This window comes from Pleurodeles waltl, chromosome 6 (assembly GCF_031143425.1).
Source record: "Pleurodeles waltl isolate 20211129_DDA chromosome 6, aPleWal1.hap1.20221129, whole genome shotgun sequence".
In the NCBI taxonomy this organism is placed as follows: Eukaryota; Metazoa; Chordata; class Amphibia; order Caudata; family Salamandridae; genus Pleurodeles; species Pleurodeles waltl.
This window is the reverse complement of record NC_090445.1, coordinates 163379311-163405527: the sequence shown is the minus strand read 5'-3', so window position 1 is coordinate 163405527 and position 26217 is coordinate 163379311. Positions and strand designations below refer to the sequence as shown.

At 42.8% G+C, this 26217-nt stretch overlaps 1 protein-coding gene across 1 annotated transcript in view; it reads right to left on the bottom strand.

The window, feature by feature from the left end:
• The window catches only part of TUBG1 (tubulin gamma 1), a 102333-nt gene that overhangs the window by 32297 nt on the left and 43819 nt on the right, over nucleotides 1–26217 (bottom strand). The window contains exons 3-6 of the mRNA XM_069237715.1: nucleotides 19148–19315; nucleotides 9482–9550; nucleotides 2331–2410; nucleotides 1225–1351 (exon numbers count right to left, since the gene is read on the bottom strand). Of these exons, the coding sequence (XP_069093816.1) occupies nucleotides 1225–1351; nucleotides 2331–2410; nucleotides 9482–9550; nucleotides 19148–19315 (444 nt within the window). The remainder of the gene's footprint in view (nucleotides 1–1224; nucleotides 1352–2330; nucleotides 2411–9481; nucleotides 9551–19147; nucleotides 19316–26217) is intronic.

The window sequence follows — 26217 nt, the reverse complement described above, 5'->3', positions numbered from 1 at the left end:
GATAGGGTTAAACAGATCAGTTTAGCGGACTGTACTGGCTTAAAAGAACAGGCAGTTGCAATGTAAAAGGTCTTGCGTTTGCTCGAGTTACAGTTATTAACGTTGTAAATTCCTAACTGGACTTTTCTTGCCACATACATTGAAAATGAAAAGTAAAACAGTTGACATAAGCGAGCTGATTCAAGGCACCCCAGCCACAATTGTCACAGTCTGCAGTTCTGAGGTCAACTTTTGCCAGTGTGCAAAAATGCTGGGGTATGACAATGTCATATGCAGGAAATTAGAGTAGAGGGCCACGCATCTCCAAAAGTTTGTGTTGGAGGGACCCCATATTTAAACATGGCAGTGGGGTGTAATACGGTTTATGTAGAAATTTAAAATGTATAAATCTGGACCAGCCATTCGATTATACTTTTTATGTCTGTTAACAGCAGTATTGCCATTGTGTATCTGATAGACCATGGCAAAGTTTGCGCTCCCAACAAGATTTAGTGGCCAGGGGTTTGGTGGAGCCATGTATATGACGGTTGTACATCTGGGTGATGATTTTGGTAGGCGTTAAGTTTTTTAAAAGCATTGTTACCAGTGGATACTCTGGTGGCTCCTGGGGGGAATGAAGGTATAATTCCCTTATGGTACTCCAGAGATGATGATATGTAAGAGTATGCAATTGATTTCCAGTAGTGCCATGGAGATAACAATAACTTCCTAACATTCGCCAGCTAACAAATCACCCAACTTGTGAACCAAGAGGTCACGGAACTGTTTCTGAACTACCTCTTCCATCGTAGGGAGCCAATACTGGGTTGTGATGTAGAGGGATGTGTGGAAAAACACAAATCAAATATAACACCAGATTAGCATCATGTTGATAAAAGTAAGGAAAACTTGGCGATATTTCAAGTCCATTTTAATCTAACAAAAGATTAAATAAAAAAAGTGAGGTTTGTTGGTATGGCATTTTTGGCTCACTGAAGGTAAGTTAAAGATAAAGCATTATTCAGCACCTTCCAACAGTCTCCTTAGAAGCAACGTGGAGTGGTCCCACCTCCACTTACTACCTACAGTAACTTGTGATGTAGCCCAAAGCTGTCACTTTAGTATTCTCAGAAAGTAATACGTTTTAGCAATGCAAAAAAATGCAGCAGAATTTATCAGCCACCATAACCTACTGAGAAAATGCACACAAAATAATGAACTCTTCTCCTGAAACAAGGGGCTTACCACACAGTCAGCGTTCTGTGTTAGCCTCTTCAGTGTCAGGAGGGAATTGTATGGCTGGACCACCACATCGCTCATTTCGTCTTGGTTAGGAAAAACAGAATATGTCTGGACCAGCTTCTTGGGATACCTATTCAAAATATCCAAGATGAAAAAAAAATATATAATTTGGTTGAGCAATTTGGCTCTTCAAACAACATAGGAGCAAGAATAGTAACCCAACTTATTAGTAGCCACAAACAATTTGTCACTCTACAATTTGAGCAAAGCAAATCCGTGGGAAAACAGCCAGCCTGGCTAATAGGCAGTTATGATCATTAACTCTGGGATTCCGTGACACTTTGCTACATGCAGGAAGTAGTTTACTCATGAACACTGGCAAATATGAAATAGTATTTTGCAAATAGTGCACCCTGGAACTTCTTGAACCATGTGACCTTTGGTTTCTCCAAAGGAGAGCTTAGGAAAATATATCATCAGCAAGATGCATACTCTTGCAACACAGTTTTACAGGCTCAGTTCCTTTTAGCTGCAGCCAAGCAGGGTTCCCACAGCAGCAACACAGTAAACAAGAAAATTAGTACAAGGGCAAAAACTGCTTTGGTCGCAGGCTTCTCGAACAACAATGGTTATTTATTTTTCTGCAGTACAAAAATCAAAGGAAACAAATTCTATAACTATTTTATCACTAGGAGGATCACAGCCACTGCTAGTTAAAAAACACTATGGTACAGATACCATAGTTAACTGGCGTGGTTAAAGAACACCGAGCTCGTGAGAACTGATCACAAAGGACGTTAGGCTTATCAGAAGCAAGCCTTAAAAGCAGCCCAATTGACAAAAGGGAACAGATGAAAAGAATATTTATCACCCAATCACTCCAAAGCATCCCAAACTACCCCACATAAGCTATTGGAACATTCCAAATGGCAGTTAGTGTGCCCCCAAAAAATCTGATCTTACAGTTCATTTTTTAGGCCTCAAACTATCTACACGGCCAAATAAGCCTTAAGACAAACCTGTAAAATGTGAGCAATAACTTTTAAATGCCTTCCAAATTACAAAGGTTTAACACATGAAAACACAGATAAACTGATGAAGTCACATACCTATCATTTAATTTCTCCAAAAGGTATGAGCCTAAACCAGAGCCTGTTCCACCAGCAATGGAGTGACAAAGCACAAACCCCTGCAAGAGAACAACACTGAGATTAACAACCCAATACAACAATGAGCATTCTGGACACAGCAAAAATGGATCAATATCAGAAGTACAACAGTCATTTTTTGCGTTAAAACATTAGTTAGTGCTAACTGCACCAAATGTTATTAGTGCGTTTTAGATTTAAGCAAAGCAATGGAATGCAAGTACAAATGCACAGCACTGCAGAAACACAAGGAAAGTAACAGTAGGTAAATACACTTTAAAAAGGCTACATCTCATACTGAATATAGGAAGTGAGGATGCCAGTTCAGCATTGGGTCATCAGTATTACTTTGGGTGCATGCGGGAAAGCGGTCTTCTTTTTCAGGACAGGAAGGCAGAGGTGTTCTCAGATGTGAACGAGGACTACTGACTGGTGGCCACCGTACAGAAAGATTGCTTCATGGTTTGAATGGTTTTGAACGTAAGTGTTTTGAGTAGGAAAGAATCCTTGATCCCTGTTTACTACTGGCCTCCATATACTGCCAAAATAATTTGGCAGATGTTTTTTTTGCCCCACTTGAAGGGCATCGTACGCTATACAGCGATTTGAAATTTGATTCTGGCTTTTAAGCGTACCTAAAGTAAGCATGTCAGGGTATGTGATGTGATCAAATTTAACCTTGGATGAGGCCCATATAGCTGTTGAATGAAATATAGCTTAGAGCAGGGCAAATGATATCAGAAGGATACAAGCAAACATTGTGTCACTAGTGTCCAACTGGAAAATGATGAGCATGAAAACCGCTGCTGTTAATTGCCTTGAGGATCAAAGGTTTGTGATTTTCTTTTGTAAGTACAGGTTAGCCTGTAAGATGAATGTATTTATGTGATGGGTATTATCAGCATAAAACCTAGAGAAATTAGGAAGGGTCAGCTGAAACTTGGACAGAGATGCTGGTCAAATCTGCTTTGATGTTGAAGGGCAATGAGCAGCAACTCTGTTTGTTGTGCGTTTGCCATTATGCTTCCCATTAAAAGGTTGTCCAACATCTACTGTTGAATTGTCATGAGGTAGGAGCGCAACATGAGCACTTTGTTCTGTGGTATTGTGCTGCATGCATATCTGTGGATCGAGGCACTTGCTTTTGCCAGGGATATGCAGAATGATTGTAGGTAACGGTTAAACAAGATTAAAGAATGTATATGTAAAGGGGATCATGAAATGAGTGGGTGAATTAGGTTACTGGGACAATGTGTAGTGTTTTAATAATTAAAAGACATGTTATTAGGTTTTCAAGGAGGTTTGGGGGTAGAGGGAGTTTAAGTAAGTATTTGTTATGGTGTAAGTGTTGAATGAAAACCAATACATTAAAAAAATATTCTAGAATACAATTGTTACTAAAATGTGTTTTTACTAAATGCATACAAATAAATAATAGGCACTACCTTTCTCAAGAAATAGACTTCTAGTTTAGTTAATATTTAAAGGAGTATCATTTTGGGCTTCAGCTGAGTATGCAAATAAACTTAAATCTGGTTTCGTAATCTAGCACAGTGAGCTATGAACTGCCATTAAAGAGCTGCATGCAAACTGCATGGCACACATTAGAAAGTTGTTCCTACCCCACCCCCATTCTTTCTTTTTCCTTATGCTACTAAAAAAGGTTTACTTGCGTAGAAATACATTCTTTTTTATTAAAGTCAATGCTAACCCACTGTGTTGTGTTCTGAATCTTGAGTTAGTGCTTCTCCAGTCCAAGAATTCCTATAAAATGCCTACCAGTGTGGATGACATGTGAATACTACACCTTGTAGTCCCCTGTAAAGTGCTCCGACACCCTACACTGATATGAGAGGTGCTATATAACAAATGAATTACATGTGACAGAGAGGCTATGGAGAGATGGGACCTTGGTGGTTTTCCTTCCTTTCCCCGCCACATATTTATGTGAAAAAGCTTTCTCTGATCTTATGTACCTAAAACATAAAAACAGAAATCGCTTGGGAAATGTAAAATCTGACCTGAAGATTCAACTTTCCTAAATAAAACCAAACATTGAAAAGTTAGTATCAGAGATGCAGTGTCAACCTTCCTTTATAAATGTTTGCATATTTTTTCAATATAAAAGCATTTTATCTTTTGTAATTTGAGCATTTGTTTGATGTGTACTTGTTTGTGTATTTTTTGTGAATTACTGCATTAATGTTTGAAATTTAAATCCTACAAATTGCTTGGGGGTCCCCGGTTTCCAGTAATGATTCAGTGGGGACCCTCAGGAGTCAAAAAGGTTGGAAACCACAGGAGTAGAAGAATCCTAAGAGGTCAAGTAAGGTTAGCAGTAACAAACTGTCATGCAAGATATGGTGAATGTCTAATTTTAGAGCTGCTAAAACATCAACTGGTAGTCCACCACTATATGGTTTTCATTGCAATGGGTACATTTTGCTGGATCTTTTTTCGGGTTTCTTAGTTAACTGTTTAGAGTTTTGGGAAAGTGTCCCTGCAAGAGCGAGGCTTAGATAATTTCACAACTGGTATACTGTAACATATGTAAATAAAAAATAAAAATATTAGCTGTGACGAAGTCTTGGAAGTAGTTTGCTGGTCTGATTTGGTTGCTGATTCAGTGGCAAACACAGATGAGTCAACATTAAAAGTCAAAACTGACAACCACCCACCTTTGTCCCAACAATGTTAGGACAGACTTTTAAAAAGGTGCATCCTATTGGCAGTAAAACACATGAGGAGGTAGACAAAGACCTGGGCAGTACAAGCAGACTGTGGGACACACAAATTAGCGACCAGTGGAAGGAAATTCCTAGTTTTCAAAACACAAATTCTCAAGTCTGTAGTTCCTATAACATATATATTTGTTTGTAATATTGTAAATGTTTCCATATGCTTAACTGGAGACCCATCATTGCTGTTTCATTAACCTCCCCACCCCAAATGCTACTCTTGTCTGTTCTGGTGTCAGCTGACAGAAAAACCTAGAGGACGGTGTAGGAGGCTGGCCTGGCTTGTAGTGGGTACCATAGGTACTTACACCTTGTGCCAGGTCCAGTTATCCCTTATTAGTGTAGAAGAGGTGTTTCTAGCAGCTTAGGCTGATAGAAGGTAGCTATGGCAAAGCAGCTTAGGCTGAACTAGGAGACATGTATAGCTCCTACTATACCACTGGTGTCATATGCACAATATCATATGAAAACACAATACACAGAGTTACTAAAAATAAAGGTACTTTATTTTTATGACAATATGCCAAAAGTATCTCAGTGAGTACCCTCAGTATGAGGATAAGATATATACACAAGATCTATGTACACAAACCAAAATTAGGTAAGTAATAGCAAGAAAAGTAATGCAAACCGTGTAGAACTACAATAGATTGCAATAGGAGCACATAGGTATAGGGGCAACACAAACCATATACTCCAAAAGTGGAATGCGAACCACGAATGCACCCCAAACCTATGTGAGCTTGTAGAGGGACGCTGGGACTGTAAGAAAACAGTGAGGGTTAGAAAAATAGCCTTCCCCAAGACCCTGAAAGGTAGGTGTAAAGTGCACCTACTACCCCCAGAGAGCACAGAAGTCGTGATAGGGGGATTCTGCAGGAAGAACAAACACCAGCAATGCAACAACAGTGGATTTCCGGACCTGAGTACCTCTAAGACAAGGGGACCAAGTCCAATAGACGGATGTCCCACGCCGCAATGAAGCTTGCAGAGGTGTTCCCATGCAGAAAGACCGCAAACAAGCCTTGCTAGCTGCAAGGGTCGCAGTAGAGGTTTTTGGGTGCTGATGTGGCCCAGGAGGGACCAGGATATCGCCACTTGGAGGAGGAGACAGAGGGGGCGCCCAGCAACTCAGGGAGCCCTCACAGAAGCAGGCAGCACCCGCAGAAGTACCCTTACAGGCACTTGGAATGAGAGTGAACCGGAGTCCACGCGAAGTCACAAAAAGGAGTCCCACGACGCCAGAGGACAACTCAGAAGGTTCTGCACTGCAGGAAGGAGTGTCGGGGACCCAGGCTTGGCTGTGCACAAAGGAAATCCTGGAAGAGTGCACAGGAGCCGGAGCAGCTGCAAATCATGCGGTACCCAGCAATGCAGTCTAGCGTGGGAAGGCAAGGACTTACCTCCACCAAACTTGGACTGAAGAGTCACTGGACTGTGGGAGTCACTTGGACAGAGTTTCTGAGTTCCAGGGACCACGCTCATCAGGATGAGCGGGGACCCAGAGGACCAGTGTTGCAGTCTTTTGTGCCTGTGTTAGCAGGGGGAAGATTCCGTCGACCCACGGGAGAGTTCTTCAGAGCTTCTGGTGCAGGGTGAAGGCAGGCTACCCCCAGAGCATGCACCACCTGGAAACAGTCGAGAAAGCCGGCAGGATGAGGCGCTACAATGTTGCTGGTAGTCGTCTTGCTACTTTGTTGCAGTTTTGCAGGCTTCCTGAGCAGTCAGCAGTCGATCCTTTGGTAGAAGGTGAAGAGGGAGATGCAGAGGAACTCTGATGAGCTCTTGCATTCGTTATTTAAAGACTTTCCCAAAGCAGAGACCCTAAATAGCCAGAAAAGGAGGTTTGGCTACCTAGGAAGGAGGATTGGCTACCAGGAGGGGGAAGGAGCCTCTGACGTCACCTGCTGGCACTGCCCACTCAGAGCAGTCCAGTGTACCCCAACACTTCTGTTTCCAAGATGGCAGAGGTCTGGGACACACTGGAGGAGCTCTGGGCACCTCCCCTGGGAGGTGCGGGTCAGGGGAGTGGTCACTCCCCTTTCCTTTGTCCAGTTTCGCGCCAGAGCAGGGCTGGTGGATCCCTGAACCAGTGTAGACTGGCTTATGCACAGATATCCACCATCTGTGCCCATCAAAGCATTTCCAGAGGCTGGGGGAGGCTACTCCGCCCCAGCCCTCACACCTATTTCCAAAGGGAGAGGGTGTTACACCCTCTCTCTGAGGAAGTCCTTTGTTCTGCCTTTCTGGGCCAGGGCTGCCTGGACCCCAGGAGGGCAGAAACCTGTCTGAGGGGTTGGCAGCAGCAGCTGCAGTAGAGACCCTGGAAAGTCGGTTTGGCAGTACCCGGGTACAATTCCATGATCTTAGACATGTTACATGGCCATGTTCGGAGTTACCATTGTGACGCTATACATATGTAGTGACATATGTATAGTGCACGCGTGTAATGGTGTCCCCGCACTCACAAGGTCCGGGGAATTTGCCCTGAACGATGTGGGGCCACCTTGGCTAGTGCCAGGATGCCCACACACTAACTTTGCACCCAACCTTCACCAGGTGAAGGTTAGACATATAGGTGACTTATAAGTTACTTAAGTGCAGTGGTAAATGGCTGTGAAATAACGTGGACGTTATTTCACTCAGGCTGCACTGGCAGGCCTGTGTAAGAATGGTCATAGCTCCCTATGGGTGGCAAAAGAAATGCTGCAGCCCATAGGGATCTCCTGGAACCCCAATACCCTGGGTACCTCAGTACCATATACTAGGGAATTATATGGGTGTACCAGTATGCCAATGTGAATTGGTAAATTTAGTCACTAGCCTGTTAGTGACAAATTTGGAAAGCAGAGAGAGCATAACCACTGAGGTTCTGGTTAGCAGAGCCTCAGTGAGACAGTTAGGCATCACACAGGGAACACATACAGGGCACATACTTATGAGCACTGGGGCCCTGCCTGGCAGGGTCCCAGTGACACAGACTAAAACAACATATCTACAGTGAAATATGGGGGTAACATGCCAGACAAGATGGTACTTTCCTACAGACAGCAAATGCAATTATAATCTAGAATCCCTCTAGAAGGGGATAGATAATTTGATCAGTAAACAAAATAATAATTTGCCGTTATTAAGGTCACTACCTAGACAGGATATCAATTAGGGAAGCGGGCTTTTGATATGTAACAAAGAAAAGAGGATCACATACTTAAGTATGTGAGAAATACATGAGTTTTTTTCTTTTCTTAAAACACAAACTGTTTTATGTTTTCTGTATGTGAAAAATTCATATTTTCACAGGAATAGAGAAATTATTTGCACTACAGTCATTCATAACATGCTCAACCCCAAAGTGAAAATACAAAAAAGAAAATCTGACAACAGTGCATAGCAACCAAATACCCGTTATTTGTATCAGAAATTAGAAATCCTACTTACACATCTCAAACCACCACCCTGAATAATATCCGGTCACAGCAACGTACATATTGAATAGAAACAGATATACAAGAAATACGCTTGTTACCAATGGATCTCATATAGAACAGAGTGGAGACAAGTCTCGGACTGTAAGGGCACATACTGGCATGCTTTCCCCGTACGGACCCTATTGAAGGTTCCCTGCGATCACAGGCCCGTTCCATCCGCAATCCACCCGTCAAGAACAGAACTCCTCCAAACTAGCCATTGGCACAAATGCAGAAAGAGGACTCAAATGGCATTCTTATAAAATGCTAATTATATTATATATATATATATATATATATATATATATATATATATATATATATATATATATATATATATACACATACATACATATACACATATACACACACACACACACCTCTTCATGCCCAGCCATATTGACTTGGCCAGTTGTTGAAGAGGTTGTACAGCTCTGGACTTTGACATCATGTAAAAATCGAGCAATATAAAAAGGTAACAAATGACTTTAATTGACTAACAGACTTCAGGAAATGTTGTCTCTGCAATAAGAATAATAAATTGTAAATCCAGGTAAATGGTGAATGATAGAGCAACATGTTAGTAAACACTAACTCATAGCACCCCTTGACCAGGGGTTAATTATATGAACAGAAAAATAGAGAGATTGAAGTCAAAAAGCCAAATAAGGGAGACCTTCTTCGTTCTGTACCCGTTTTAACATCTTATGTGACTGCTTGAAGCTTACCGTTTCCTTTTCTCAGAACATTTAGAATAAAGAATTGTTTTGAAAGCAGGACAAATAAGAAATTCCTAAAACAGTTAATTTTATCCAGCTTCCAATCACTTTTCAAACCAAAATGAACAATGCAGATCAGCATACTACCAAAAAGCCATTATCAATAACCATGCCTAATCCCTTTTTACCTCCAAACTATCACTTCCATCTGCTTCTCGATCGATGATATCAAAAATCTCTTCGTGGATCTTCTCACCCTACACCAAAAAAAGAGAAAAAGTATTAATGACATGAAAAAGACTGACACAACAAAGAGAATGGCTCAACGGAAGGCACAGCGACTGGTGGGATTAAAAAAAGGTATTGGTAAATTGAGAGATAAATGCTAAGCTATGTGCCACTTAAAATTATGTTTTATGTACTGAGTGTACAGAGAGTGCCAGCCTCAGCTGCAGCCTTTTATATTTTACATGCATCACAAGGCTGGACAATGAGACAACTGTTTTTGGGTTACAAATAAATATAATTTTAGTGTAATTTGTTTTAAAAGTCAAATACAGGATGACGTTCTCCAGGAATCTCCCAACTATGCGTGACAAATAAAGAGGTATCAGAGTGGTATCTCTAAGTTTTATGAAGCTGAGGTTCTAACCGCAGAATGGCTGACTGGTAGCTAGGAGGCATGTGGGCCACACTGAACTACACAGAAGTGGGTGAATTAATGGGAAACGAAAACTGAGAAACCATTTGGGAGCAAACTAAATCAAGGAAAACCAGTTTTAAGGAAAGATCATTTTAAGGAAAAGTCCAAAATTACATTAAACCTGGGTGGCGTTTATGACTACTGTGAGTTTTGTGTTCAGGGATGGATAATGTTTAGGGTGATGAGGGGTTTTTAAGGGTCAGGGATAATTGGGTTCAAGCATAGAAAGGGGTTTTCAGGGTTTAGAGATGGGTGGAGTGTAGGGATGGTGAGGGGCTTTTTGGGGTTCACAGATGAGGGGTGTTTAGGTGTGTGAGGTGTTTTTCGGTTTAAGGGATGGGTGGAGTGCAAGTGTGTGGAGAGGTTTTAGGGTTCAAGTATGGGCAGTTGCTGGGATGGTGAAGAGTTTTTGGGGTTCAGGGTGGAGTTTAGGGTGGTGAGGGGTTTTAAGGATTCGAGAATGGGTGGATTGCAGATGTACAGAGGGTTTTTAGGGTTCAGGGATGAGCAGTTTAGGGTGATGATGAATTCTTATAGGTCATGGTTGGATGGTGTTTAAGGGTAGTGAGGGTTTTCTAGGGTTCAGGGATGGACTATGGGTGTGCCGATAGTATAAAATGGGTGGGGTTTAGACATAAAAATGTTTTTTTTAGGGTTCAGCAATGGGTGGATTTAGGGGTAGTGAGTGTTTTTATGTTTCACGGATAGTGGAATATTTGGGTAGAAAGGGCTTTTAGGCTTCAGGAGGGAGTGTAGCTTAAGTGTGGTGAGGGATTTTAGGAGATAGGGATTGATGGGGCTTAGTGGTTTTGAAGGGTTACCAATGGATGGTACTTATAGGTGGAGATGGGTCAGTGAATCAAGATCATCCAAAGTAATTGTCAGACAGTGTAAAAGGTAGAAATATGAAATATTGTACCCATGAAGTAAAGCACTGAAATAAATATCTCAGACAAAACTGTTTCAGAAAGTAAGACCTGCAACCATTGCATTTACCGTAAAAATATAAAAAATAAGCATTCAAAAGCCAATTTTAACTAAGACATTCTATGAATTGGTTTCCACGAAAAGGTAAATGCCATTTATTCTGAAAATTTCCATTAAACAGTTTAGATGAAATGGTTTCTCAGTAATGGTATTCCATGAGATAGTTTTTCTATGAAATCACATGCAACCAAACTACACGCCCAAGATGGGAGGGCACTGAGTAACAACAATGAGCTGCAAAATGTAAGTCAAAAGAAAACACTACTAAAACTGAAAGCTCCACCTCAGTCACTAGCGAGTTTAGGCACTTCCTATGACATAATACATTCACTCTGTTACTCCTCCTTGCATTCATGAATCCACCTACTCACTAGTTTGTGCATTTACCTGCTTACCCAACCACAATAAAACATATATGAACTCAACATGCATATGAAAGATAAATAGAACGGTATTGTGCAGACTGTATTGTTTTCAATTTCCAACTGGTCCGCCATATTTTGAAGCATCGTATTGGCTATCTTGAAATGGTAAAATAAAGATAAACTAAGGACAAGGTGACTCCAAAATGGAGTTCAAGCAGTGGCCGTGTGGGATGTTGTGCACTGCAGACAAGCCAGTGGCCACATAGCACTGTCTGGGGAGCTATGCAACGTACGTTAAAAAAGGCTAAGTAAAGAAAGAGAAGGGGAAAGAGACCTGTGGCAACGAGAAAATGAAAGGGCTAGCCCCCAGGCCCTGGAAATAAGGGGTACTCACTTTCAGATGGATATGTGCATGTGATGTGCCATGTGCGGTCACTCAAAGGTCTGTATAGCCAGTAGCTGGAATGGACTAACCCACAATCCCATTATATATGCTGTAGGGGCAGAAGAAAAATGGGAAATGTGTAGGAAAATGCCACTGTTGGCATGGTCACCTCCCCCCCCCCCCCTCCCCACACACTTTTTGCCTAGTGTTGATGCCAGCTGTCTGCTAACCAGGCCCCAGCACCAGTGTTCTTTCCCTAAAACTGTACATTTGTTTCTACGATTGGCACAGCCCAGGCAAAAGGTACCCTTGGTGCCAAGGGCCCTGTGGCCAGGAAAGGTCCCTAAGGGCTCCAGCATGTATTAGTCCACCCTCAGGGACCCCTCACTCAGTACATGCACACTGCCTTGCAGCTTGTGTGAGCACTGGGGAGAAAAGACAAAGTTGACATGGCACTCCCCTCAGAGTGCCATGCTCACCAACCACTGCCTGTGGCATAGGTAAGTCACCCCTCTAGCAGGCCTTACAGCCCTAAGGCTGGGTGTACTATACCACAGGCGAGGGCATAGATGCATGAGCACTATGTATGCCCCTACAGTGTCTAAGACAATTCTTAGACATTGTAAGTGCAGGGTAACCATACCGAGTATATGTCTGGGAGTTTGGCATTGCGAACTCCACAGCACCATGATGGCTACACTGAATACTGGGAAGTTTGGTATCAAACCTCTCAGCACAATAAACCCACACTGATGCTAGTGTGGGATTTATTGAAAAATGTACACAGAGGGCATCTTAGAGATGCCCTCTGTACGTTAACCCTACTGCTAGTGTAAGGCTGACCGGTCTATGCCAGCCTGCCACTTCCAGACGAGTTTCTGACCACATAGGGTGAGTGCCTTTGTGCACTCTGTGGTCAGAAACAAAGGAGGTCCTGGGTGGAAGTGCTTCACACCTCCCCCTGCAGGAACTGTAACACCTGGCAGAGAGCCTCAAAGGCTCAAGCCTGGTGTTACAGTGCCCTAGGGCACCCCAGCCAGTGGAGATGCCTGCCCCACGGACAAGCCCCCACTTTTGGTGGCAAGTTCAGAGGGATAACAAGGCGGAGTCACCCTCTCAGCCAGGACCACCTCTAAGGTGTCCAGAGCTGAAGTGACCCTCTCCTTAAGAAGTCCTCCATCTTGCTTTGGAGGATTAGGACCAACAGGGATGTGCCCCCCTCCCCAGAGGGAGTGGTCACAAGGAGGGTGTAGCCACCCTCAGGGACAGTAGCCATTGGCTAGTGCCCCCTGACCCTAACACAACCCTAAATTTAGTATTTAGGGGCGACCCTGAACACAGCTCTTCAGATTTCCCAACGACCTCAAGAGGGAAGGACTTCTGAACTGAAAACCCTACAGAGAAGAGAAGGAGACAACAACTGACTCAGCCCCAACCTTCAGCCCATCTCCTGCTTTAAAAAGCTGCAAAAGAAGAAGCAACGCTTTCTGTAGGACCAGCGACCCCTAAAAAGCCTCCAAGGGACTGCCTGCATCACAGAGGACCAAGAAACTCCCATGGACAGCGGACCTGCCCAACAGGAAGACCAAGAAACCATATTAAAAGGGACTCCCACCTCACTCCAGAAGCGTGAGTCCAAACTAATCTGCACCCAATGCCCCCGGCCTGTGTCCAGAGAAACCAACTAGCCAGAGAGGATCCCCAGGTGATTCAGACTACATGTCTGCCATGGGCTGACCTCTCCAAACCCCCATAATGACGCCTGCAGAGGAAATCCTAAGGACCCCCCCTTGACCGCGACTGCCCAGGACGAATATATCCATCGCCTGGAGAAGTACTGCACCCGCAGCCCCCAGGCCTCAGAGAAACCGACCACCAGTGCAGCAACGACCAGCAGATGGCCCTCACCCTTGCCCAGTTGGTGGCTTGCCCCAGAAGCCCCACTGTGCCCTGCCTGCTGCACCTAAGTGACCCCGGGTCCCTCCATAGAGTTCTATTGAGAACCCGACGCCCTGTTTGCACACTGCATCCGGCAGCCCCTGTGCTGCTGAGGGTGTGGTTTTTGTGCCTACTTGGGGCCCCTCCAGTGCTCCTTCAAACCCCCCTGGTCTGCCCTCAGACAACGTGGGTACTTACCTGCAAGCAGACCAGAACCTGAGCACCCACCTGTCTCCACAGAGCACCACATTATTGTGGCTCCTGTTTGACCTCTGCACCTAACCGGCGTGGTGTCGCTGGTGCTGTGTGTTTGGGGTTATCTTAAACCCCCAACGGTGGGCTACCTATTCCCCAGACACTGAACCTGTAAGCTTGTTACCTCAAAAACTGTACTTTACTTAACTCCCCCGGGAACTGTTGAAAATTGCAGTGTCCACTTTTAAAATAGCTTTTTGCCATTTTAAAGAAAACTGTGGTCACTATTGATTCCATTCAAAGTTATAAGTACTACTATGCAAAAGTACTTTTCATTTAATGTACTTACCTGCTAAATGAATCTTGTGGTTCTAGAAATAGATGAACAAAAAAATATTTTTCTATATAAAAACCTATTGGTCTGGAGTTAAGTCATTGAGTGTGTGTTTTCACTTATTGCTTGTGTGGGTACAACAAATGCTTAACACTACCCTCTGATAAGCCTACCTGCTCGACCACTCTACCACAAATAGAGCATTAGTATTATCTATTATTGCCTCTGTCAAGCATCTTGGGGAACCCTGGACTCTGTGCATACTATATCTCCTTTTGATATAGTATATACCAAGCCAGCTTCCTACAGAATGAAAATCAAATGGACCAAATCATCTAAAGCCCTTTAATATATGTATGCATGCATGCTAATATTTTTCTATGTTTTTTTTTTTTTTTGCAAGAGAATGGCACTAAACCAGTCAGACCCTACTAAAACAATCACAGGAAAATACCTCGAACATCTTAACTAAGCCCCACCCCCTGCAGGGATACTTAACCTTCCAGGTTCCATGTAACCACATAACTGTCTACAGGCTTTATCACAGTGTAAAAACAGTCCCCACACACACACGCTTTTTGGTTTTACCGGTTGCTCTTCGTACTAAACATGCCTACTGCTCTAATTATTGATAAACTGATCAAAGCGTGGGCATCCAGCATAACTTTTTCCAACAAACCAATCAAGCAACTGTACTTCTTATTAGCTTGTGCCCATAAGCTTTTACACAAGACAAACCTAAGGCATACAGCCACAAAAATCCAAATGCGTAGAGCACAGTATTTAAAGAAAGCAAAGCAATATACACTAGCCCTGCCAAGTACAAAGCATGAGGCGTTAGTCTAACGCATTTCAGTGTGGTGGTCCGCATCACCGCACTGAAATGCCAAGCCACACATTATAGCGCCTCCTCAGCTGTCAAGCCAGAGCACTGCTAATGCTCCATACTGACTGAAAGCTGGAGTGGCAGCGGGCCACGCGCGCTGCTCTAGCCAGTCTCGGGCTGGCTCAGCTGCTCACAGCTGTAGCTGCTGCTCTACTGCAATGTAGCACAAAAAGATTCACCCAAGACACAGCGCAACATTAGTTATACATCATGACAGACATCAGGACACACTTCAATGGGTGGGATGTTCTGCCGCCCCCAGTGCAAGCCGAGCGTTTGGCAGTTTGATAAAGTTAGTTTAGCTGGCAATGTTAGCACAGCTCGCTACTGCTCGCACCCCATTGGTAATCTTCCTTAGGTGATTCGGCAACCAGACACAACCCCGCACCGGCGGCCAGGTGAGTCAAACAAAGGACTGCAGCAGCCCCCGGAGTGGTTCCTCAGCAGCCCAGAGCACACCACAGGCATGTACCGAAGTGCCACTTGCCTTGCAAAGAAGAAAGTGGCAATGTCTGGACTAAGATATCTCAACTTCTAATTAACATTTGCTTTTTATTAGCGCACAGTCATGATGATAATTGCTCTTTAGCTGCCTGTGTGTACCCTGCTTTGTTACAGGTGACCTCTGCACTCTCACGCTGCAGTCAGTCTGATCACCTCACTGTAGTTTTCAGTGGCAAGCGCGTTAGTCGCACTTACTGGTTTAGGGTCTGGTTGGGGTGAGTCAATGTGGTGCCGATCCAACAACTACTAATTCTGCAAAGCCTGTTTTTCAGCAGCAGGCTCTGGCTGCTGTGAGATCTGGCGCAGCTGCGGGGCTGGGCAGTAGAGGCACGCCGACTGGGGTGGACACTCAGCTGCTCGGTAATGATTTTTATTAGTTTGTCAAGTGCCACTACTCAGTCACTGAATGTCACCCATAATTACACTGAAATTGAAAGGTTGGGAACCACTGGTCTACAGGCTTTAAAACAGTAATAGCAATCCATACTTACAGGCCTATTTCTCAATAAAGAAGTCGAGCCAACTGCCTTTGTTGTAACTTTTCATAAAAACACACCAGACCTAAAGCCTTGATCACTGGCTTGTCACCCAACTGCTATGCTGCATCCCCGATGTCCAGCTCAGCAAGCTGCAGTTGCTTGCAACAGTCAGTGGACTGCAGGAGTATTTTGTGGAGGAAATGGCATGGCATCCTCTACAAAGAGACAGATTGTGGCATAATCTTTGTCCTTGGCCTGGTGGAGGAGGAAAGTCCCTGTGTTTGTGCCGGTGCGCAGCTACATAGTTAGGCACCAGTACATAAATGGGGTTATGTCTTTAGAGACCCCTGTGTGCATGGCGCTCATTCTGGAAGACTTTGCTTAAGATCACAATGCAATTCCTAACTTTTTAGGATTATACAGATCAATGTTGTGGTTCCCAGATTTATAAAATTGAAACTGCCATAATTTCTGGATATCTTTCTTCTTTAAAGCCCTTAACTGTAAACGCCTTCTTTCACAAGTTGGCGCTTATTCCAACTTTCTCTGAAGAAACAGGAAGTGACATGTTTTGATACTTCTGACAATCATGGTATCCACCATTGTCTATAAGATTGTTATATTTTAAACAATCCTTGAGGCATTACTTCCTGCTGGCAGCCTGTCAAACACTCTCTCTCTCCCACATCAGTCATGCTTCTCTTTTAAGCACGCTGGATGGTGGACCAAGCTGCACATGCACCTACACTCAGGTCAGCAGCCACTATTTATTTTGCCTCACAGCTCCACGCTGCATGGCCTTATGTTATTTCTTACTTTTACTTGTTTGGGCACACCACTCATCTTTTGTGGTGTCTGAGTGCTTTACATGAGGACAAGTAATTTCATATACCGCAAACATGCAAGAACGCTTTACATGACTACCATATAGCACAAACTCGATTGGATGAGCACTTTATGTCTTCAGTGAAGTTACATATAGTGCGACCTTGTACTTATTTTTATTTTCAAACAGCAAATCAGTCTTGTCGCAGATCCCTCATAACCGGAATGCACAGCATAAAACTATTCTCAAAACGGGTGCTGCGCTTCATTTTCCAGCACGGCGCCCAAAAGTAATTGGGGATGTGTTTAATTCAATATTGCAGGGTGCAGTACCTTATGCAGCCAAAAGAGATCCCAAGGGACACCAAAGGACAGCCTGTGGTACTGCAGCCTTTTCCTGCTTCCTGAACAATATCTACATCCCCACACTGGTAAAGAAGGCTGCACTAGACCTTTTACTATATACTAATTATCTCCTTGTCGCCAACATACCATTTACTTTAGTTCAGCTAGAAAAGAGCGAGTTCTATGCTTTGCATGATTTTTTTTTTTTATATAAAGACTGATTTTTGGCAGAAGAACTGAAATAGCCAGAGTCCACTTGATCAACCAATCTGTCAGTATCTTTTGAGGCCCCCGACAACTCTTTCTTTATTGATCAACTTGCGATAGAGGTGGAGTTGCCAAGAGTTGCAAGTGAGTGGTTGTTTAACTTCCCACCTTGCCAACTGTAAGAGCCGCACCTCCGAATCCCCAATTAAATGTTTTGTTCTACAAAGGTATAACCTCTCTCATATTAGGTGTAACATTTACATGCAACCAAATGTCAACGACTCGAAGACTTGTAGCTCTATACTAATGCAGATTATATGCAGGTGCACTTTAATGTGTCCATAGTCCAAATGTCAAGGTTCCATCTGTACTTCAATGTGTCCAAGACAAACACATGTAAATGCAGTGGCTAGTTAATCTCCGTTTTTATTTTTTTTTAATTTTCATAGGCTTCATTCATTTTTTTCTTCTTTTCTAATATATATATATTTTTTTTTAAACACATTATCACGTTGCCACGATGGCTCAAACAATATTAGAAACTAGGATCAGTTACTTCACTATGTTTTATCCATTAAACAAAAGGATTTATAGGTACATTTCAAACAGTCATTACTAAATCATTGAAAATAGAGAGATTAGACCAAGTGGAGTAATAGTTCGAGAAAAGAAACAGATGACGGTGGACTGCTTGTCTTTGGAGCTCCTGAGCCATTTTGTACAACAGATCTACAGTGGAAGCACTCCTGCAGGAGACATGAAGTGCAGCAAATGTCACCTGCCTGAGCATGAGCATGAGATCAGCTAGTGGAGAGGGAAGGCAGCAAAGACCCTTGTTTCAGAGATATAGTTAAACAAAAAGTGAAGGGAAATGGGGAGAGTAACTTAGCGGGTAGCAATTAGTACAATTCAAACACAAACTATGCATATTTGTAATTTTCATTAAGCGAATGTATTCGTGCATAAATCCAGATGACTGAGCCAAGGGTTATCATGCATTATTTCTGTTTATCCTAAGCTTATTCCGACTGTCTAAATTTTCCTCATGGGAAAATTTGTTTGAGCTCAAAATGTCTTGCAGGAATCGCGAAACGGCATGAAAGCCTCAAACTTTCCACAATATTATTTTCAGTTGGACATTCTCTCTTGGGTATTATGTATAAGAGCCATAATTCTTCTGAAAGCTATTTGAGGAAAATATAACACAATTTTGCCCTAACCTAATAAGCTTTTCTAAGGGACTAACAGATGACGAACAGTTCTTATTATTCTTACCGGTCTACGAATTGTACCACGACCACGGAAACAGTAAAGCTGCTTAGTAAAGAACTACAATAGATCGTGTTTTCCCAAAATGACTCCTCTACATTTGCAATGAACCAATAAAACCCGGAAGTACGGGACAAGTATAGAAAACATATTGACCTACCTAGAATGGGCCATAAAAAGGATAAGCTGTGTTCTCTATATTTGCTTAATGCTCCTTAGACGCCACCAAATAAGCACTGTGGGTTTTGACAGGGACATTTTCTTTGAAAATATTGGGTTATTTGGGATCGGTTTGGGAGCTATCTGGGAGTCATAAAAATGTTAAACTCTACGCAGCTAAGCACACTGACGTAAACACTACATAACAAAAGATTGTGTCTCAGAAAGTAAAGAAGTGAAAGATTACTTCCTCTGAGGGGATTCACTGCTTACCTGCGAAAAGCCGCTGGCCCAGTTGTTCCCGGCACCTCCTCCATGCTCAGACAAGTAGATATTCTCAGGGTTGTACAAGTTAGCATATGGAGAATTCAAAATGGAATGGATCACTCTGGGTTCGAGGTCCAAGAGAACAGCTCGAGGAATGTAATGTTCGTCATCTGCCTGCAACACAGACCTTCACAGTCAGGACACCAGAGAAGCACCAAAACATTTGAAGATTCCTCAGATAAAGTATTTATTTATGTAGTCATAACAGCCATCAAATTTGAAAGACTAATACCATTCAAAAATTATCAATTGGGAAGAAAACCTTAAAGTGCATTGCAAAACAAATACAGAGCACGACTGTATAAGCACTTAGCAAAGGTGCTTTGCAAATATTTGAAATTAGTATTGTTTTTTTTAACATGAATGTGTGCAAAAGTATAAACTTTTTGGCAGCAGCTGGATGTTAAAGCAATTTTCTACACTTGTGTTGAAAACCGCAGAGACTCTTAGGAGCAGCACTCCAGAATCCCATTGTTTCCGCAGACCTTCTGGTGTTCAAGATCTCCGTTTTGCAGAAAAGGTTACTCTGGTGTGGAAAAGTAGAATATCCAATGCAACTGCTGAGACAGATGTCAGGAGACTAAACGGGGGCAGGGAAGGTACTCTTCTCAGGGGATTACAAGAGGATACCATTAGTATGTGGGCAAGAGGTGACAGAGGAATCAAGGTGGGGGTAATGTAGTGCCACGACCTAGAAGATGGGCGTGATGCTTTACTGAACCAATAAACCCCAAAAAAATTCGTGTTCAATTGTTAAGGATTGAGAGAAAGGATTGTACAGCGTAGAGGTGTATTCTTTCAATGCATAATAAGTTTCAGCAGTGGGCAGACAATTGAAGAAATAGTTTTTCCTGTTTTACAACTGTATTCTACATAACTTCTATGTACTCTCTGTAAACATTTAACATTTTCCAGCTTTTTAAAGCTATTTTAGGTTTTTCCTTAGACAGAGCATGTGCGGTCTCTTGCGAGGCCTTTTCTTTTTTTTGAACAGTGGGCTTATAGACCACCCATTGCTTCCCATTGGTTGGTTTCAGTGTTACTCTTATTTGCTGGCTTCTACTGTTCGCTGCCAGAGGCTCCTTTCTCTTCATACGTTTGTCCCTTCCCTAGAGCATCCACGCATTAGATGTGTCCTTCAACTGCCTATTTTTTAGGCACTACCTTTTGTGTTTAAGCACTCTACCAGACTGCATGTTTTTTTCAGCTGTCTTCCTCATGTACTTTTCCCCCTCTGCATTCATCCCACCTGCTGAGTCCCTGCTGTTCCGCTTGCCCGCAGCACCCACATCCCAGGCTCTGTTGTCTGTGAGCTTGCTCCCAACACCTCCTTCCAACCCTCAGTTGTCTATCTTCTTGCTCCAACCGCATTAGCCCTCCCCCCACACCCTCTCCCTCATTTGTTCAGGTTGATCCCACCGCCCGCCCTCTGGTTTGCCTCCCACCCTGTAAAAACAACAAAAAGAAAACCCCAGGCACTGACCGGGACACCAGTGTCACTGGCCACATCACAGTGCTTTTTTTCCTCCATGCCCTGCCTTGTCTGTGTCAGGCACTACCCAGATGCCCACCACCCGCCCACCCCCATGCCAGCAATAAAAAAAAATTAAAAAAAGACATTGCGAGCACTGGTCGCATCATAACACTTTGTTTTGTTACTTTCAACTCTGCCGCACAGCAATCACACCTACAAAAAAAAAAAAAAAAAAATACTTAGACAAAGCCTATGTCTCTCGTAAGTGAGATGCTTGTTTAACAAGGATTCTATTAAAGCACAAACTCCGACACAGACCAGGGCACAGTTAAAAGGTGTAAATAAACAATATTTATAAAGAGGACATTTTTAGCAGAATTTCAAAAGCTAAAAAGTATATCAAAACTCCCACATAGTTGTAAGGTGAAAAAATAATTTGGCTTTTCACAACAGTCAACTGGAAGGGTGTTCCATGGGCATGGGCGCATAGCAAAGGAACAACAACAGTCTGTGTTTATATAGTGCTTAATGGCACAGTTCATAGTGGTTTCATTCCAAGCTGAAGTTTTACATAGAGCAGGATGGAGTACTGCACGCACCGCAGACACTTCAGATTGCTGCTTAACAATAGGCGGTAAAGTTCATACAGTTGATACTGAGAACTGAATTTTTAAATACTGTTTACATTTAAAAGATAAGTTCATTATTTTTGTAACGTTTTAACTGTTGCAGTGTCTGGTAGTAGTATTTAAGCAGCTTATTCTGCGTAACAGGATAATCAGTTGCCTTTTGTAGTTGGATGAACTTTAGGGATACTAACTACTATATATATATATATATATATATATATATATATATATATATATATAATGTCACTTACCCAGTGTACATCTGTTCGTGGCATTAGTCGCTGCAGATTCACATGCTGTGCACATCCCGCCATCTGGTGTTGGGCTCTGAGTGTTACAAGTTGTTTTTCTTCGAAGAAGTCTTTTCGAGTCACGAGACCGAGGGACTCCTCCCATTTTTACTCCATTGCGCATGGGCGTCGACTCCATCTTAGATTGTTTTCCCCGCAGAGGGCGAAGTAGGAGTTGTGTATGCTAGTAATAGTGCCCATGCAATGGAGTGAATACGTATGTACATAATGAAGTTTAAAGTAATATATTTACAAATGTTCAAGATCAACTTCTAAACGGCTACAGGTTCCCGGGGAGGCGGGTGGGCACATGTGAATCTGCAGCGACTAATGCCACGAACAGATGTACACTGGGTAAGTGACATTTTCCGTTCGATGGCATGTGTAGCTGCAGATACACATGCTGTGCATAGACTAGTAAGCAGTTTACAGTTATCTCCCCAAAAGCAGTGGTTCAGCCTGTAGGAGTTGAAGTTGTTTGAAATAATGTTCGTAGTACAGCTTGACCTACTGTGGCTTGTTGTGCCGTTAACACATCTACACAGTAGTGTTTGGTAAATGTATGAGGCGTAGACCATGTTGCTGCCTTACATATTTCGTTCATTGGAATATTTCCTAGAAAGGCCATGGTAGCACCTTTTTTTCTGGTTGAGTGTGCCTTTGGTGTAATAGGCAGCTCTCTCTTTGCTTTAAAATAGCAGGTTTGAATACACTTAACTATCCATCTAGCAATGCCTTGTTTAGAAATTGGATTCCCTGTATGAGGTTTTTGGAAAGCAATAAATAGTTGTTTTGTTTTTCGAATTAGTTTTGTTCTGTCAATGTAGTACATTAGTGCTCTTTTGATGTCTAATGTATGCAGTGCTCTTTCAGCTACAGAATCTGGCTGTGGGAAGAACACTGGTAATTCTACCGTTTGATTCAAGTGGAACGGTGAGATCACTTTTGGTAAAAATTTGGGATTTGTCCGTAGAACTACTTTATGCTTGTGTATTTGAATAAATGGTTCTTGTATGGTAAATGCTTGAATTTCACTCACTCTTCTTAGAGATGTGATGGCAATCAAAAATGCAACTTTCCATGTTAAGTATTGCATTTCACAAGAGTGCATGGGCTCAAAAGGTGGACCCATGAGTCGTGTTAAGACAATGTTGAGGTTCCATGAAGGAACTGGTGGTGTTCGTGGTGGTATAATTCTCTTTAGGCCTTCAATAAATGCTTTTATGACTGGTATCCTAAATAATGAAGTTGAGTGCGTAATTTGCAGGTAGGCTGAAATTGCGGTCAGATGTATCTTTATTGAAGAGAAAGCTAGCTTTGACTTTTGCAATTGTAGTAAGTATCCTACTATATCTTTGGCAGATGCGTGTAAGGGTTGAATTTGATTATTATGGCAGTAATAAACAAATCTTTTCCACTTATTTGCATAGCAGTGTCTAGTGGTAGGTTTCCTAGCTTGTCTTATGACCTCCATACATTCTTGTGTGAGGTCTAAGTGTCCGAATTCTAGGATTTCAGGAACCAAATTGCTAGATTCAGCGATGCTGGATTTGGGTGTCTGATCTGTTTGTGTTGTGTTAACAGATCTGGTCTGTTTGGTAGTTTGACATGAGGTACTACTGAGAGGTCTAGTAGTGTTGTGTACCAAGGTTGTCTTGCCCAGGTCTGTGCTATTAGTATGAGTTTGAGTTTGTTTTGACTCAATTTGTTTACTAGATATGGAAGGAGTGGGAGAGGGGGAAAAGCGTAAGCAAATATCCCTGACCAGCTCATCCATAACGCATTGCCCTGAGACTGATCTTGTGGGTACCTGGATGCGAAGTTTTGGCATTTTGAGTTTTCCTTTGTTGCAAATAGATCTATTTGTGGTGTTCCCCACATTTGAAAGTAAGTGTTTAGTATTTGGGGGTGAATCTCCCATTTGTGGATCTGTTGGTGATCCCGAGAGAGATTGTCTGCTAACTGGTTCTGAATTCCTGGAATAAATTGTGCTATTAGGCGAATGTGGTTGTGAATCACCCAATGCCATATTTTCTTTGTTAGGAGACACAACTGTGTCGAGTGTGTGCCTCCCTGTTTGTTTAGGTAATACATTGTTGTCAGGTTGTCTGTTTTGACAAGAATGTGTTTGTGGCTTATTATGGGTTGAAATGCTTTCAGCGCTAGAAATACCGCTAACAGTTCTAAGTGATTTATGTGAAACTGTTTTTGCTGTATGTCCCATTGTCCTTGGATGCTGTGTTGATTGAGGTGTGCTCCCCACCCTATCATGGAAGCATCTGTTATTACGTATTGTGGCACTGGGTCTTGGAAAGGCCGCCCTTGGTTTAAATTTATACTGTTCCACCATTGAAGCGAGATGTATGTTTGGTGGTCTATCAACACCAGATCTAGAAGCTGACCCTGTGCTTGTGACCATTGTGATGCTAGGCACTGTTGTAAGGGCCGCATGTGCAACCTTGCGTTTGGGACAATGGCTATGCATGAAGACATCATGCCTAGTAGTTTCATCACCAGTTTGACTTGTATCTTGATTTGGATACATGGTCTGTATCACATTGTGAAATGTGTGAACTCTTTGTGGACTTGGAGTGGCAATCCCTTTTGCTGTGTTGATTGTTGCTCCTAAGTATTGCTGTGTTTGACACAGCAGAAGGTGTGACTTTGTGTAGTTGATTGAGAAACCTAGTTTGTGGAGGATTTCTATGACATATTTTGTGTGTTGTGAACACCGTCTTAGCGTGTTGGTTTTGATTAACCAATCGTCTAGGTACGGGAACACATGTATTTGCTGCCTTCTGATATGTGCAGCTACTACTGCTAAGCATTTTGTAAAAACTCTTGGTGCAGTTGTTATTCCGAATGGCAACACTTTGAATTGGTAATGTATCCCTTGGAATACAAACCTTAGGTACTTTCTGTGTGAAGGATGTATTGGTATATGGGAATATCATCAGGTCTAGTGTTGTCATGTAGTCTTGTTGTTTGAGCAGTGGGATTACGTCTTGTAATGTAACCATGTGAAAGTGATCTGATTTGATGTAGGTATTTAATGTTCTGAGATCTAGTATAGGTCTCAGACTCTTGTCTTTTTTGGGTAACAGAAAGTACAGGGAGTAAACTCCTGTGTTTATTTGTTGTTTTGGTACTAACTCTATTGCTTCTTTTTGTAGCAATGCCTGAACTTCTAGTCCTAGAAGATCTATATGTTGTTTTGACATATTGTGTGTTTTCGGTGGGATGTTTGGAGGGAATTTGAGAAATTCTATGCAATAACCATGCTGGATAATTGCTAAGACCCAAGTGTCTGTTGTTATTTCCTCCCAATGTTTGTAAAACTTGGTTAGTCTCCCCCCCCACAGGTGTTATGTGTTGGGGATTTGTGACCTTGAAGTCACTGCTTGTTTGGAGGAGTTTTGGGACTTTGGAACTTTCCTCTATTCCTTTGAAATTGTCCCCCTCTATATTGTCCCCGAAAACCTCCCCGCTGATACTGGCTCTGGTAAGTGGGCTTTGTTTGTGAGGTTGTGGCTTCTGTGGTTTGCCCTCGAAACCCCCCTCGAAATTGTGTCTTTCGAAATGTGCCTCTGCTCTGTGGGGAGTAGAGTGCGCCCATGGCTTTGGCCGTGTCAGTGTCTTTCTTAAGTTTTTCGATCGCAGTGTCCACCTCCGGCCCAAACAACTGCTGTCCGTTGAATGGCATATTCAGCACAGCTTGCTGCATCTCTGGTTTAAATCCTGATGTACGCAGCCATGCATGTCTCCTTATTGTTACTGCTGTGTTGACAGTTCTAGCAGCTGTGTCTGCAGCATCCATTGCTGACCGTATTTGATTATTGGAGATACCCTGTCCTTCTTCTACTACTTGCTGCGCTCTTTTTTGGAACTCCTTGGGTAAATGTTCAATAAGGTGTTGCATCTCATCCCAATGGGCCCTATCATATCTGGCTAGCAAAGCTTGCGAATTTGCAATACGCCACTGGTTTGCTGCCTGTGCAGCATCGAATTTTCGACTTTCTTTATCTGGAGGTGGTGCATCTCCTGAAGTATGAGTTGGCTCTTTTGTGCGCTGCTCCCACTACAACAGAGTCTGGTGTTAGCTGTTGTGTAATGTACACTGGGTCTGTTGGTGGCGGTTTATATTTTTTATCTACTCTTGGAGTAATGGCTCTCCCTTTAACAGGCTCCTCAAACACTTGTTTGGAGTGTTTTAACATTCCGGGTAGCATAGGAAGACTCGGATATTGGCTGTGTGTGGACGACAGTGTATTAAAAAGAAAGTCGTCTTCAATGGGCTCTGAATGAAGGATGACATTATGAAATGCCGCTGCTCTTGACACCACCTGTGCGTAGCCTGTACTATCCTCTGGTGGCGATGGTTTAGCTGGATAGCATTCTGGACTATTAGCTGACACTGGTGCGTCATAAAGGTCCCATGCGTCAGGGTCATCTTGACTCATTCCTGTATGAGTTGGGGATTGCATCATTAGTGGAGTGGCTACCGGTGATGGTTGCGGAGAGTGATGTGGGGATGGTGGCGGTGTTACTTGTTTAGCCACCTTTGCGTGTGGCTGTTTGTCCTTGTCTTGGAAGGCAAGCTTGCGTTTCATTTTGACTGGAGGA